The sequence below is a fragment of the Harmonia axyridis genome, chromosome X (genome assembly GCF_914767665.1).
Source record: "Harmonia axyridis chromosome X, icHarAxyr1.1, whole genome shotgun sequence".
Taxonomy (NCBI): Eukaryota; Metazoa; Arthropoda; class Insecta; order Coleoptera; family Coccinellidae; genus Harmonia; species Harmonia axyridis.
Window position 1 is genome coordinate 28,352,965 of NC_059508.1, and position 14,030 is coordinate 28,366,994.

Consider the following 14,030-nt stretch of genomic DNA (forward strand, 5'->3'; position numbering starts at 1 on the left):
GATGCGCCGATACAAGACCTGATTCGAAGATATTGTTCAGGCTTGCTGTTTCTAATAAAGAGGTATCTAACCGGACCGTACGGAACACAGGATAGGTAGTCACATCTGACTTATTAGACTGCATTTCACACGCCAATCTGCATGCTTTCCACGCTTGTCCGCACTTAACCGTTTTTATCATCGCTCAATTTGCTTGCTCACTGCTTACTCATTTCTGCTGCTTGATATACGCCACCTGCTCACCTCGCTTATTTCTCGTTCCGTACCGTGTTGCATTGTAAATATTTGCTTTTGGTGTTTAGTAGCCTTTTGCATTATTGTATATATAGGATAGTATTGTATATAATTTGGTGTTGTACATAAGAGAACGAATATTGTTAAATATAGTGTGTTTCGTCAGGGTGTCTTTTATTTATCTCATAGACATTTACTGCCATTTAGTGAAAGAAATCACCACTGGTCAATCGCTCTTATCTTAGATTGAATCGAACCCTTCTCCAACTGTTTAAAAGCTACCCAGGGTCGATAATAGTGAGCGACGTAAGGAATTGCGACCTTATAAAACCTATCGCAATTGGCGCCCGAGGTAATTGTAACTTAGTCAACATTGTAAATAGTTAGTTATTGAGAATTATATCAAATCTGGCAACAACGCATCGATATGGTACCTGCAAATATGTTTAATACGATTCATTCAATGTAGAGACTTAAAGAAGATAGAAACAATAAATATAAAACTGCCTTATCAGTCATATGGGAATATCATTTAAAAACCTGAAGAAATCTCGCTCGACAACGTTACATGGTGTCAGGTGTAAAACACGATAAATTCATAAAACGTATTCAAGAAATAATTCATTTTGAAAATGGAGGGTTTGAGAACTCCAACTACAATGGAGTTTTCTGGAAACATTTCAAAGGATTGGTCCACGTGGATACAAAAATTTAACCTGTACATGAAAGCATCAGGAAAAGACAAAGAAGAGGATGAAAGTATAAAAGTTGCGATACTTTTGCATTTAATTGGCGACGAGGGTATTGAAATCTATAATACATTCAAGCTAAGAAGTTCAGCGAAATTAGCAGATGTTATAGACAAATTCAAGAAATATTGTGAACCTAAAAAGAATTTGATTTACGAGAGATACAAATTCTTAAGCTGGAATCAAAAAGAGGGACAATCGTTGACGCAATATATATTAGAATTGAAAACCAAGGTAGCAACGTGCGAATATGAAAAGGACATGGAAATGGTGAGAGACAAGCTGATAATGGGGATTTGTGACAACCACCTTCGGGAAAAATTACTACAAATTGAAGATTTGACCATGGCAAAAGCAGAAGAAATTTGCCAAATTTTCGAGACAAGTCGCAAGCAGACAACGGAAATGGGCAATAAAGGAATGGAAACGGCAATGGATGCAATCCAGGAATATTCACGGAAAAATCGAGGAAACTTTGAGCGGAATAAGATAAGTAACTCAAATTTTAATAAAAAGAATCAGGTCCATTTAATTTGTAAAAAATGCAATTTGAATCATGAAAAAAATAAATGTCCAGCATATGGTAAAATATGTAGATTTTGCAAGAAAATGAATCACTTTGAAACTTGTTGTATAAAAAAGAAGTTCCTTAAATCCAAGAAAAGAGAGGTTAATGAAATAAATGAAGAATTCATAGATTCCGATTCTAGTGATAATTTTTTGCTTGAAACTAAATATAGTAGAGACAGAAAATGACATAGTTGAAAATATTTCTGAATTAAACATTAGAAATGAAATAACTGAAAATGTTAAGATTAATGATAAAATTGTGTGTTTTAAGGTTGTAGACTACTTTGCGCTGAAACTGCAATTCCGCTAGATGGAGCTACCCGAAAATTTTTGGTAGATTTGTACCTGGCACACCCATTCAAGTTGAAGAACCGCCTGTTTGGTATTTATTGCCCCTAATAAAATCTCAACTCTCGATGAAGCCCAGCAAAGAGTAAATTTGTGTTTCTGTAAACTTTAGAAATTCAGTTCAGTTAAGATACAGTGGCGTATCCTAGGGGGGGGGATAAGGGGGATATATACCCCCCAGAAGGAATATCCATTATATGTAACAACCTTATATATCACAATCTTATTATGAGTAAGCAAAATTCTTTGGAAAACTTCTTCAAAAGAAGGAAAATTTGTTATATTTGTTTAGTTATATATTACTAAATAAGATAATTACTGTAAATATTGTGAATACAGAAATGACAATGAACCACTGTCATGGACGTATATCGAATATGGATAATAGAAAAAAATATATGATTATCTCTGAGTGTATGATTTCACAGAGAAAATCATAAATAGTGCATATTGAGATTTCTAGAATGAAAAATTCGAGAAGCTTTTGAGTTTTCATTTTATGCGCCTTTGGAGACCACAAAAGTGGGTATAGGAATATAAGACATGTGATTTATTAGGTTATTGTTGTCGGTTTGTTTATTTGGATGAGAATTTCTGATATTCTACTGAAATTCAAAATGATTATTTGACATTTGACACGTAAAAAAATTAGTGAAGGCAATAAGAAAAGAGTAACAGAATAGAAAAAAAAGATTGTATTTTGTTCTGTCTATCGGAACACTTGGGGTTTTTACAGATATATTCAGCTCATCTAAGTTCAATATTTAATAATTTTTTCAAATCGGATAAACTCGCTCGGCCATGTATAAGTATTGATCTTTTAATTTTTTTTGTAGTGATAAATTGAAATGAAATTTCATACAAATTGCAATTGTTCGTATGGTTGGTTGTCATGGAAATGTATATGTCCATAATAATTGTAGTTTGAAATTTTTTTTTCCCATTAATCATTTCTGATGATGCCTAAGCATGAAAGTACTTACTTTGCTGCGTAGGCAGGAAAAGTAATACTTTACTGATTGATATGTGTCTGCAAAATTGAAATTTGTTGTCAATCGGAGAAAAAATATTTTATAAGTGTATTTAAATTTCAAGAACTTTTTTTGGTAAGCGAGGGAAAGCCCTACGCGTTGAAGCATAAGTTCAAGATTCTGGCTCGCGAACTTGCATTCCTCTTGGAATTCTCCCATCTATTATCTCCGGGAGAATACAATTTTCATAGAATTCTCTCAATTTTGGTACCATAATATTCTTCCAGATATTCTCATCTCTTTTAATGGTTTCTACGTGAAAATCGTTGTCGCAGTATAGAATAAAATCACAATATTCTCTTCTGCATATGTTCAAAACTATTTTCATAACCTCATAAATCCATCTAGTTGTCATAAATAGGACTGACCAGAATCGAAGTTGAGGACGGATTCGTCATCAGTGAGTCATACACATAGACCTAATATCCATGGACCTAGTGTCACGTGATTTTTCAGAAGCTCGTAGAGGAGAAAGCATTATAGAGAGAAGAATATATGATTACTCTTGATTCGAACAGAGATGCTACTGAGGGCAATCTGTCAAGAACCTAAAAGCAATAAAATAGGTGATTTATTACACTGAGATGGTCAAATGTCAAAATCATCTGATTGAAAGATATAAAGACATGATATTTTTTTATACGTTTTATGAACTGAATAGAATGAAATTTACATACTTTTTTATATTTATCATTTCGATTTGCCTAATTCAATGATGGAATAAAATATGGCATATATTTGGATGAACTTCTACCATGTGAATCAGGAAAATTGAGAAATTTTAGACCATACTTCTTTCTGACATTGTGGGGACAGAACAGGATTTAATGTAACAATGAGTTGGACTCGTTAATATCTCAAGGAAATATAATATACATATAAATAATTGCTTATAGGAATCAGCAATACTCTTATTGGCTATAGGTGAAGATAAGTAATATTCGATTCAATCATCTTTTGAATTGGTAATATTTCTTTTACTTCAGGTAGAAAAATTCTCAATATTTTTCACAATTCTTTGCTTTAAATTCAAATTTGGAATAACGATTTAACGTTCAACTCTTCGAGTTGAAAGAGATGTATATTGTTCTCTTTCTCTAGGGCAATAAATCAAGAGAGTTGAGTTAACGAAAAAGATTATTTAAAAAAAATATTGCAATTTCTTAAACTTTTATGACATGAAATTTTCAAGGAGGTATGTATACAAGAATGGCTTCACGAAGCGAAAAATTTTTACTATAAATTTTTTCAAGTTAATATTAATGAAGGAAGTACGAGAAAATTTTCTTAATCAAGAATTGCCTATTTTCAGGGTTAAATTTAAATGGTAAATATTGTAGATAGAGTTTCGGGAATAGGGAGTTTTTCAAAAGAATTTTTTTTTTTTTGAGAATTTTTTGTCAGATTTCTGAAATATTAATAATTTTCCATATTTCGGCAAAAATCCAGATACCTTTTTTTCATCTTAATTTCTTTATGACTTTTGAAATTTTCTTTATGATACTAAGCGCTCAAAATGTACTTCTCCAGACATCATTACGAATAAAATCAGCTAGCATATATATTTTAGGAACAGTATCGTTTCTAATTCTAACAATGATTTCATAACAAGTTTTCTACCTTTCCCTATTCTTCAGTGCAATATTGTCATAAACTAGTAATGTACACAATTTCAGCCAATCAGAGAAACCCTACCCTCGTAAATCATAAAAGTGTCATTCATCTCGAGCCATAAAATACAGTCCAAGATTCTATTGGCGTTCATGTTGCAAAAAGGCGTAAACCTTTGGGAGGCGTTCCAAAAAGCATAATTCCATATGAAAAACATCTACAATTAGAGCAAATCAAGCAATTTTAAAAAAATTTTTGCACCAATTCAAAACACATATCACTGAACATTTGTGGATGAGTTACTTGAAATGAGAAGTCTCTCTGAAGCTGAATAGTCATTTAAAGAAAGTGTTCAATTTCAAAGTTCGATTTGCGGAATACTATCGATTTTTTTTTGGAAATCGAGACGGGATCTTCAAGTTCACTATATCACGTCATTGTTCACTCAAAAAATGAAATGAATCCGACCTGTACTTTGGAATTGGAATGCACTGAAATTAGCACTGAAATAGCAGTGGTATGAACAAGGTATTGAACACCCTTAAGGTCGACACTGGAGCTCAATGTAATATTCTGCCTGCCAATGTTTTTCAAAGTCTGATAAAGAGCAAGAAAAGTGGTTCAGGGCTACAAATAAACAAAAATCAGAAAGTGAATTTAGTTGCTTACGGTGGAAGCAAGCTGGATGTAAGAGGATCCATACATATTAACTGTAAAATAAAGAATAAGGTATACAATTTGAAATTTTTAATTGTAGAAGAGCAGGGTGAACCAATTTTAGGGTTAGAAACTAGTATGAAATGCAATTTAATTACAGTCGTCAATTCTGTTGGGGTCGGTCTTTCTGGGCAATTAAGAGCAATTTTCACAGAATATAAGTCTGTTTTTGAGGGCATTGGCACATTTCCAGGAAAACCACATAGATTAGTCTTGAGTCACAATAGCGTACCTATTGCACATGCCGCTCGCAGAATCCCTAAGAGTCTCTTTCCAGAATTTGTAAAATCTCTATATAATCTGGAAAAACATGGCGTTATAGCTAAGCAATCAGAGCCCACTGATTGGGTTAATAATATCGTCGTTACAGAAAAAAATAAAAAGATACGAATTTGTTTGGATCCATCAGACCTAAATAAATGCTTGAAACGTGAACAATTTCAAATCCCATCTCCTGAAGAAATACTTGGTGACCTAGCCGGTCTAAAATATTTCACTATAGCAGATCTCAAGGATTCTTTTTATCAAGTTAAACTTGATCCGGAGTCATCGAAACTATGTACGTTTGCCACACCATTGGGTCGATATAAATTTTTGCGATTATAATTTGAGAGAGAGAAAAAAAATCAACTATAAAGAGTAGTATTTCTTTATTAATATGTACTCACATAATAGATGAACTAAGTAAGCTTAGGTAGACTAGAATTAGATAGTTAGGTATAATGTTAGTTATAGGTTAGGTTGAATAGAATGACATAATTATATTGTAAAAAAATAAAAAAAAAAAAAATAAAATAAAAAAAAAAATAATTAAGATATGACTTCAGCTTAAGGGGAAAGATGTAACATAGTCAACATTGTAAATAGTTAGTTATTGAGAATTATATCAAATCTGGCAACAACGCATCGATATGGTACCTGCAAATATGTTTAATACGATTCATTCAATGTAGAGACTTAAAGAAGATAGAAACAATAAATATAAAACTGCCTTATCAGTCATATGGGAATATCATTTAAAAACCTGAAGAAATCTCGCTCGACAACGTTACAGTAATATAGAAGGGAAATAGTAAACAGTCAACAATCCGAAGAAAGTCGCCGTCACAAGTTGAAAATAAATTGTTGAATGTTTTCTATGTGAAAGGAATGGATGAAAATTTAATTAGTTATGGAAAAGTTACAAAGAAAAACAAAATTGTATCAATTGGTAATATCTCGAAAATTTACAATGATAAGGGTTATGTTATTGCTGTAGCATACAGAACAAATGGTATATATCATACGACAAGCCAAATAATTAAAGTGGAAATAAACTATACACCGAAGAATAATATTTCTGTAGAAGAAAGATTTCATAGAACATTAGGACATGTAAATTTTAATTATTTGCAAACTATGTGTAGAAAACAAGTATTAGAAGGTCTACCAAGTGATTTAGAATGTGACATTTTTAAATGCGGTATATGTTTGAAAAATAAAATGCATAATTTATCATTTAACAATGAAAGAACCAGAGCAAAAGAAATTCTAGAAATTATACATACTGACTTAAATGGCCCACATTATACTACTGGTTTAAAAGGCGAAAAATATTTTTTAACTTTCATTGACGATTTCAGTAAGGTTGCTCAAGTCTATGTTATTAAGTCAAAGAATGAAGTTTATGATTGCTTTGTCAAATACGTTAATTTGATTGAAAATAAGACAAATAAGAAAATTAAAAAGTTACGATGTGATAACGGTACAGAATACTTGAATAGTAACATATCTAAATTTGCGAGCGGGAAAGGGATTCATATTGAACCTTGTCCACCGTACGTTCATGAATTGAATGGTACAGCAGAAAAATACAATAGAGATATAATGGATATGGCAAGATGTTTTTTAGATGAAGCTAAAGTACATAATCGTTTTTGGCCAGAGGTAATCAAAACTGCGACTTATTTGAAAAACAGAATTTTAACTAATACAGTTGTCAAAGATAAAACTCCATATGAAATAATGTTTGGAGAAAAACCTAGTGTAAAATATTTGAAACTTTATGGCAGTAGAGTTTTTGTGAGAGTGCCAGAACAAAAAAGAAATTCAAAATGGGATAGAAAAGCGGATTTAGGAATTTAGTTAGGGTATGAAAATGTTGGTTACAGAGTTCTAGTGAATAATAAAATAATAGTGGCTAGACATGTTGATTTCATAGAAGAAGGAACAACATATATAGATTTTGATTCAGAAAACAAGTTTGAAAATATTAGTGACATTAGATTAAATGAAAATGAACATTCTGAGGATAGTACTAACAGGGAAAATGATTTAAGACGGTCAACTAGGGAAAAAAGAAAACCAGCTAAATTTAACGATGACAATTTTGTCTATGATAATGATTTTGTTTATGTTAATTATGTAAATGCGAACATTCCAAATTCATATAATGAAGCCATGACAAATGAAAATCATGAGAAATGGACAAAAGCTATGACTAGGGAAATGCATAGTTTGCTGAATAATAAAACATGGGTATCTGTTGAAAAACCTAAAGACAAAAAAATTCTTGATACAAAATGGGTTTATACTATAAAAAATGGTGAAGTTTATAAAGCAAGATTAGTTGTCAGGGGATATCAACAAAGTGAGTTTATTCATGATATTTATTCACCAGTTGCTAAAATGCAATCATTGAAAATACTTCTATCGTATTGTTGTAATAATGGGTTAATTATTCATCGAATGGATGTGGAAACAGCGTTTTTAAATGGCAAGGTCAAATCTGAGGTATATGTAAAACAACCTCCAGGTTTTGAGGATGGAACGGATGAAGTATTAAAACTTGATAAAGCTTTATACGGTCTAAGGGAGAGTCCAAGAGCATGGTATGACTGTTTCGATGAATATTTAAGAGATTTGAAATTTGAAGGAAGCAAAAATGATAACTGTTTGTATATATTGAAAGAAGAAAATGATATTTACATAATTCTTTTTGTTGATGACCTACTGATTTGTTGTAGAGATAAAGAAAGGTTGAATGAAATAAAATGCTTGTTACAAGAAAGATTCAAGATGAAAGATTCAGGCATTATTAAGACATATTTAGGTATTAATATAGATTATGACTTCAAAATTGGAGAACTGTCTTTAGACCAAACCAAATAAATAAATTCATTAGGGGAAAGGTATGATCTAAAAAATTCTAAATTGTTTCCAACGCCAATGGAACAAAATTTGAAATTGTTACCTGCAGAATCAGAAAATGAAAATATTAGATATAGAAATTTGATAGGAGCTTTATTGTACATTAGTTCAGGTACAAGACCTGATATAAGTTTCAGTGTTAACTACCTAAGTAGATTCCAAAACTGTTATGATGATACTCATTATAAATATGCCCTAAGAGTTCTCAAGTATTTAATGCTAACAAAAAATTTAAAGTTGATGTATCATAAAAATGAAAATTCTGAAATATTAAAATGTTATGTAGATGCCGATTGGGCAGGCGATTTAAATGACAGAAAGTCCACAACTGGTTACTTAATTAAAATGTATGACAATGTAATTTTTTGGAAGTCAAAGAAACAAGGTAGTGTAACAAAATCCTCTACGTCTGCTGAGTATGTCGCTTTATCTGAATGTGTTAGTGAGTTAAAAATTGTAAAAGATATTTTGTTTGATTTTGGAGTTGAATTCTCTGAACCAATAAAAATTTTTGAAGATAATTCAGGTGCTATTAGTATAGCTATATGGGAATTTTACGAAAAACTCTAAATATATTGAAACACATTTTCATTTTGTTAATGAGAATTATTTGAACAGACTTATAGATGTAGTAAAGATTGATTCAGAGAATAATACTGCAGACATATTGACGAAAGCTCTAGGCTATGTTAAATTTGAAAAATTCAGGAAGGCATTAGGCCTGAAATAAGAGTTTAATTATTATTGTAATACAAATTTAAGGAGGTGTGTCAAGTTGTAAGTAAATTTGTATTCTATGGTTCAAGCATGACATTTATGTTCTTCTATGTTCCGTAGTGAAGTTGACGTAAGTCAATATATCATAAATGTACGAGTTGATGTAACGATGGTAAAAAAAGGGAATAAACAATATTAGTGTTGCTGATTGTTCTTATTATTACTGAAAAATCCTCATATTTTCACAGTATTTCTGACATCTAAATTCACCTTGATACTCACTTGTTACCATTTACTTGAATATTGAAGGGATTGAGGCAATAGGTCCTTTCTCAAATGCTGGATAAATAACAGATTTAGAACAAGATCTTGTAGAACTGATGTTAACCAGAGAGCTAAGAGTTTTAATTAAACACGGATAACAACGATTCTGATTTAAAAAATCATTTTCAGTTCTTTCTTCGTTAATGGTTGAGCTTGGATTTAATAAAGTAGCTTATTTACTTTATAAAAAAAACTGCACAGCACTAAGAGTGGCTATTTGCTTAGTATGTATAGAAGAACTAAAATTCCATCTGTCTCTACCAACTCTTGAACTTTTCTTTATAAAATTTCTTTTATTTGATATTAAAACTGAATTTTCCAATTTTCAAGTTTTTTCCTTCATTTTTACCAAAAAAGATGTATTACAGGAAACCTCTAATATTTCAAGCTCCTGGGCTATATGAAAAATCCATTGATATGTTCAATCCACAAACTACAACCCGAAAATATTCATTTCAATTTTAAATATAAGGTAAATATAAAAATAAAACATGATTTTATTTATTTTCAACATCATTGAGATATTTCAATATAATTTGGTTGTTTAAGGTAAACTTTTCTTCAAATATTCATAAAAAGATGGGCTGATTTTTCGGTCAGAAAATATTATTACAGTCGAATAATAAAATACATAACTCTAAGAATCGTAAAAGGTTGGGAAAAAATGATCGAAACCAAATGCTTTTGAGAAATTTCATTGGAACTTACGACATTAGGAAATTAATGTTGATAGAAACTTTACCTATTCTCACTCAATCTATAACAAAACAATATCAATCGAATATTCTCCAAATACAACTTATGTTTTAGAATTAAGAACTTTGATTTTTAAAAAGCTTTATTGAATATTGACGAAGCGGACAAGGTTAAAGTCACGGCATTCAGAACAATGCTGACTTAATTATTACATTCTAAGGAACAAGTAAGCTTGTATTCCACTGTTTATGGAATGCCTTCCTGGTATCAGTGGAATATGATCTATTCTAATGCTACGTATCTATTTAATAAAGACATTGGAGGATACCAACATGTAACTCCTCCACGCCTAAGAGAAAAAATTGGGGTTTTACTAGAACTCTAATTTTTGAGCTCAATATCCTCCAAGGGATTATTTTTATTTGGCCTAATATTTGTATCTTTAGTCTTTCTTATGTTACAATTATTGAATAAGATAATGAAAATTATTAAAAGTATTATCATATATAATATTAAGGTATATAAACTTAAATTATCATAATGAATAATAGGACTCTTCATAGAAAGGATTTGTTTTTTCGAATGCTCAATTTGAAGTCCAATATTCCTTAAGTCATCAAGTTGAATATCATCTAATTCTATAGGAACTTGATGAATTTTTTCAAAAGAATTTGAATCGGATATTTCTGGTATTTTAATGTTTGGCAAATGAACAATTGTCATTCTGGAAGAGCTATGCTTCCAGTTTTTTAGGATGAATGTTTCTAAATTCACTTCACATTGGTGGGGAACGAAAATGACATATGTTCCGCACAACACTAGTTTTTCGGCACTATCTCCGCACTTCACTCTGGCAATCTTCTCTTCTGTTGTAGTGACCATCCAGTAATCTACTGCTAGTTGATGGACGCTGGTTCCCCTCAGGTTTGTCCTTTTTGGGCTGCATCTTGTGTAGTTTCTGGTGATGCTGAGTAATTCGACTTCGCATGGGTTGGTTGATGATATTGGTTTTGTATTTTCTTCACATAGAAAGTTAGCTGGAGAAACTTCTTGGCATGGACCATTGAATAGAGCGTATTTTGTTTCACAAAGGAAAAGGAATTTTGCTTTGGGGATTATAATTTGATATAGGTTGTTTTTCAAAATTGGTATTGGAAATAATTCGTAATAATTGTAATTAATATTTTCTGTAAGGGGAATTTCTAAAATGAATCTCACTTGATTTTTACTAATGAATCCTTTAATTCGAGTACAAGAATAATACTGAATTATATTCTCATCTTTAATTGGAAATGGTAATTTATTATCTCTGATTTTTGATTGAATTTTGAAAAGTTCTTTCATGAATTCTTCATGTGAAATGATCGATGAATGAAGGGTTTTCGTTTGGGCAAAAGAAATGGCTATTTCTATATCATTTAAAATTTCATTTATAATATCTACTGCTAGGGTAATATGTGTGAATACTGAGTTTAGAATAACGAAATTGAAATCATCCCAAGAATCCATGGCTGATGTGTTCATCCAGAAATTTATTTGGCTAATTTTACTCTCTAATAAAGCTTGATTATGTTGTAATTTGCTCATTGAATTATTGAATGCATTTATCGATTTTTCTGTTAGACTTATTTGTGAATTTGCCACATCAATCAATTTCTGTTGTGAGTCTCTTAAGTTTTGAATAGCTTTATCGTATTTATCAGCATCACTTTGGTCTAGATTCCCGGTTATAGATTTCCATATAGCACCTAATCCATTTATCAACCCTCTTTTTCCTCTTCTTATAGGGGTAGATATAAGTTGGCTGAGTTTTTTATGGGTTTCATCAATTTTATATTCTAAGATATATTTATGATTGGAAATTTCGTGCGAATAACTTTTGCCGTGTTTTGAGCTATGAAATGATGTGTTCATTTTTCTATAACTAGAAACTAATTTGTTGAATTCCGACGTTATGTTTGATAAATCAAAATTTTGAATGAGAGTCCAATTGTTCACAATATTTTGAGACAATCCCTTTTTTAATGGTAACATGCCAGGATTGTCTATCATTTGATTGATCTTTACTTCCGTACATTCTAAGATGACGATTCCGCAGATTGCTGCGACGATGATGAGCCTGTAACAATAGGTTGTCTTAGATTTTTCAAATGAACTGTCCGACCAATGTTTTGTTTGGATTTATTACCTTCTACTTTTTGAATAAGGGCTTTATTACCTGGTAAAAGTTTTGTGATAATGAATGGTCCGCTAAATTTAGGTCCACTCTTATTGCGAGCATATTTATAGCATCTTTCGAAAACTGTTTGGCCAATTTTGAAGGGGTTTCTTGTATTCTCATTAATTTTTTTAACAATTTTATTTTTCTTGCAAATTTCGCACTTCGCTATATAATTCGAGACGTATTCCTTCATAGATGGAAAATAGTATTTTCGCTGAAGTTGCCTGATGGTTTCATTCACACCTCTATGATTCGTTTTTCCTTCGTGTTGAAATTTTATCGCTTGGTTGATAAGTTCCTCATCTTGGATTACTTCTCTCTTTTCGGTGCAGTATATTATTTCTGGACCGTTTCTGTTGAACAGCTTGTTTACAATATTACTAAACACTCTGAACATGTTCTCAGATTCGAAGTGGAAATAATATCTCTTCTTATCAGCCGTGTACTCTTTTAGGAATTTGATGATCTCGTCTTCATTATTCGAAGAGTTGATTTGAACGTAAAATTTCTTTATGTTTCCCATAGATTCTTTTCTCACGGGTTTTGGGTTATTGTAGACTTCCTGAATAAAAAATTGATTTGGTTTTGAGTCAATAATCTCGTTTGATATTTTAATTGGGGAAGAGTTTGAAGTTTCTCCATTTGAAGAATGTATGGTTTCGTCATTACTTTCTAAAAGTTCCTCATTTTCATCACTTGTATCTGTATCTAATCTTTTCAAAATTTCATTCCATTCTGATTCAGACATCTCGACTGATGCTGTATCTTCTAATAACTTTTCAATTTCGTTCTCATCTACGTTATTGATTAAGGATTCAGTATCTGTAATGTTCAGTTGTATTCTTGATAATGCATCGGCATTCTTGTTAATAGATCCTTTTTTATATGAAAGTTCGTAATCATATTCCTACAGCCGTATTTTCCATCTCTGGAGTTTTGAATTAGGTTCTTTCAATTTATCTAGCCAAATTAAAGGTCTATGGTCAGTACATATCGTGAATTTTCTACCATAAAGGTAGCATCTGAAGTACTTAACTGCCCAGATGACTGCTAGGAGTTCTTTTTCTATAGTACTGTAACGTTCTTCTGATTGATTGAGGGTTCTTGATGCATAGCATATTGGTTTGTCTGAACCAATAGGTCCTTGTGATAGAATAGCCCCAATTGCTACGTTTGATGCATCTGTAGTTACTATAAAATTTTTACTGAAATCGGGATATTGTAAAATTGGTGGATTGGTTAATATTTCTTTACACCTGTTGAATGATTTCATGAATTCTTCTGAGTAGACAATTTTTCTTCCTTTTTTCAGACAAACAGTCAAAGGTTTCGTGATTTTAGCGTAATCTCTTATAAATTTGCGATAATAACCTGTGAGTCCAAGAAATCCTTTTAACTCGGTTGTTGTTTTGGGAAGGGGATAGCGTAAAATAGCATCAATTTTTAGAGGGTTGGGTTTAAGCCCTTCCGGTGTTATAATGTGACCTAAGAATTGAACCTCCTTCTTTAAGAATTCTGATTGGTCCATTTGGATTTTTAAATTTGCAGCTCTAAGACGATCAAATACTTTACGTAATTTTTCTATGTGTTCTTGTAGTGATGTTGAGAATATTACTATGTCAT

General features: G+C 31.4%; 1 protein-coding gene across 1 annotated transcript; it reads left to right on the forward strand.

Annotated features, from left to right (window-relative positions):
- The first annotated feature begins 851 nt into the window (after window positions 1-851).
- Window positions 852-5,271, forward strand: LOC123686685. The gene is made up of 2 exons (XM_045626905.1): window positions 852-1,824; window positions 5,090-5,271. Exon 1 carries the CDS (start codon window positions 867-869, stop codon window positions 1,737-1,739), a length of 873 nt encoding a protein of 290 aa, XP_045482861.1. The 5' UTR covers window positions 852-866; the 3' UTR covers window positions 1,740-1,824; window positions 5,090-5,271.
- Window positions 5,272-14,030: the final 8,759 nt, after the last annotated feature.

Coding starts and splice junctions, on each gene's coding strand:
- LOC123686685 (XM_045626905.1), top strand. CDS start 867: ATGGAGGGTTTGAGAACTCCAACTACAATGGAGTTTTCTGGAAACATT.